Source organism: Ceratina calcarata, unplaced genomic scaffold (genome assembly GCF_001652005.2).
Source record: "Ceratina calcarata isolate Rehan_Ccalc_2016 unplaced genomic scaffold, ASM165200v1 scaffold322.2, whole genome shotgun sequence".
In the NCBI taxonomy this organism is placed as follows: domain Eukaryota; kingdom Metazoa; phylum Arthropoda; class Insecta; order Hymenoptera; family Apidae; genus Ceratina; species Ceratina calcarata.
The window spans coordinates 2,127-2,327 of record NW_017154866.1 but is presented as its reverse complement, the minus strand read 5'-3'; the positions used below and the strand labels follow the sequence as shown (position 1 = coordinate 2,327).

At 24.9% G+C, this 201-nt stretch overlaps 1 protein-coding gene across 1 annotated transcript in view; it reads left to right on the top strand.

Annotated features, from left to right (window-relative positions):
- The first annotated feature begins 68 nt into the window (after window positions 1–68).
- Window positions 69–201, top strand: part of LOC108624700 (Coiled-coil domain containing 56) — a 2,253-nt gene continuing 2,120 nt past the window's right edge. Inside the window, exon 1 of the mRNA XM_026813296.1 lies at window positions 69–200. Coding sequence (XP_026669097.1) covers window positions 194–200 — 7 coding nt within the window. The 5' untranslated portion in view covers window positions 69–193. The remainder of the gene's footprint in view (window position 201) is intronic.

Genomic DNA, 201 nt, shown 5'->3' with positions numbered 1-201 from the left:
ATATAAAACATGCATATTATACACATAATGCATTTCTATAGTTGAATTATTTATTGTATAACTGATAACAATACATATTCTGCATTAGATTTATGTAACCATTTTTTTTTAACAGAGATAAGAATAGGACACTGGGACAATTGAAAACATAGAAACTAAGTCGTAAAATTATATAAAGGAATCATTTCAGAAGATGCAATC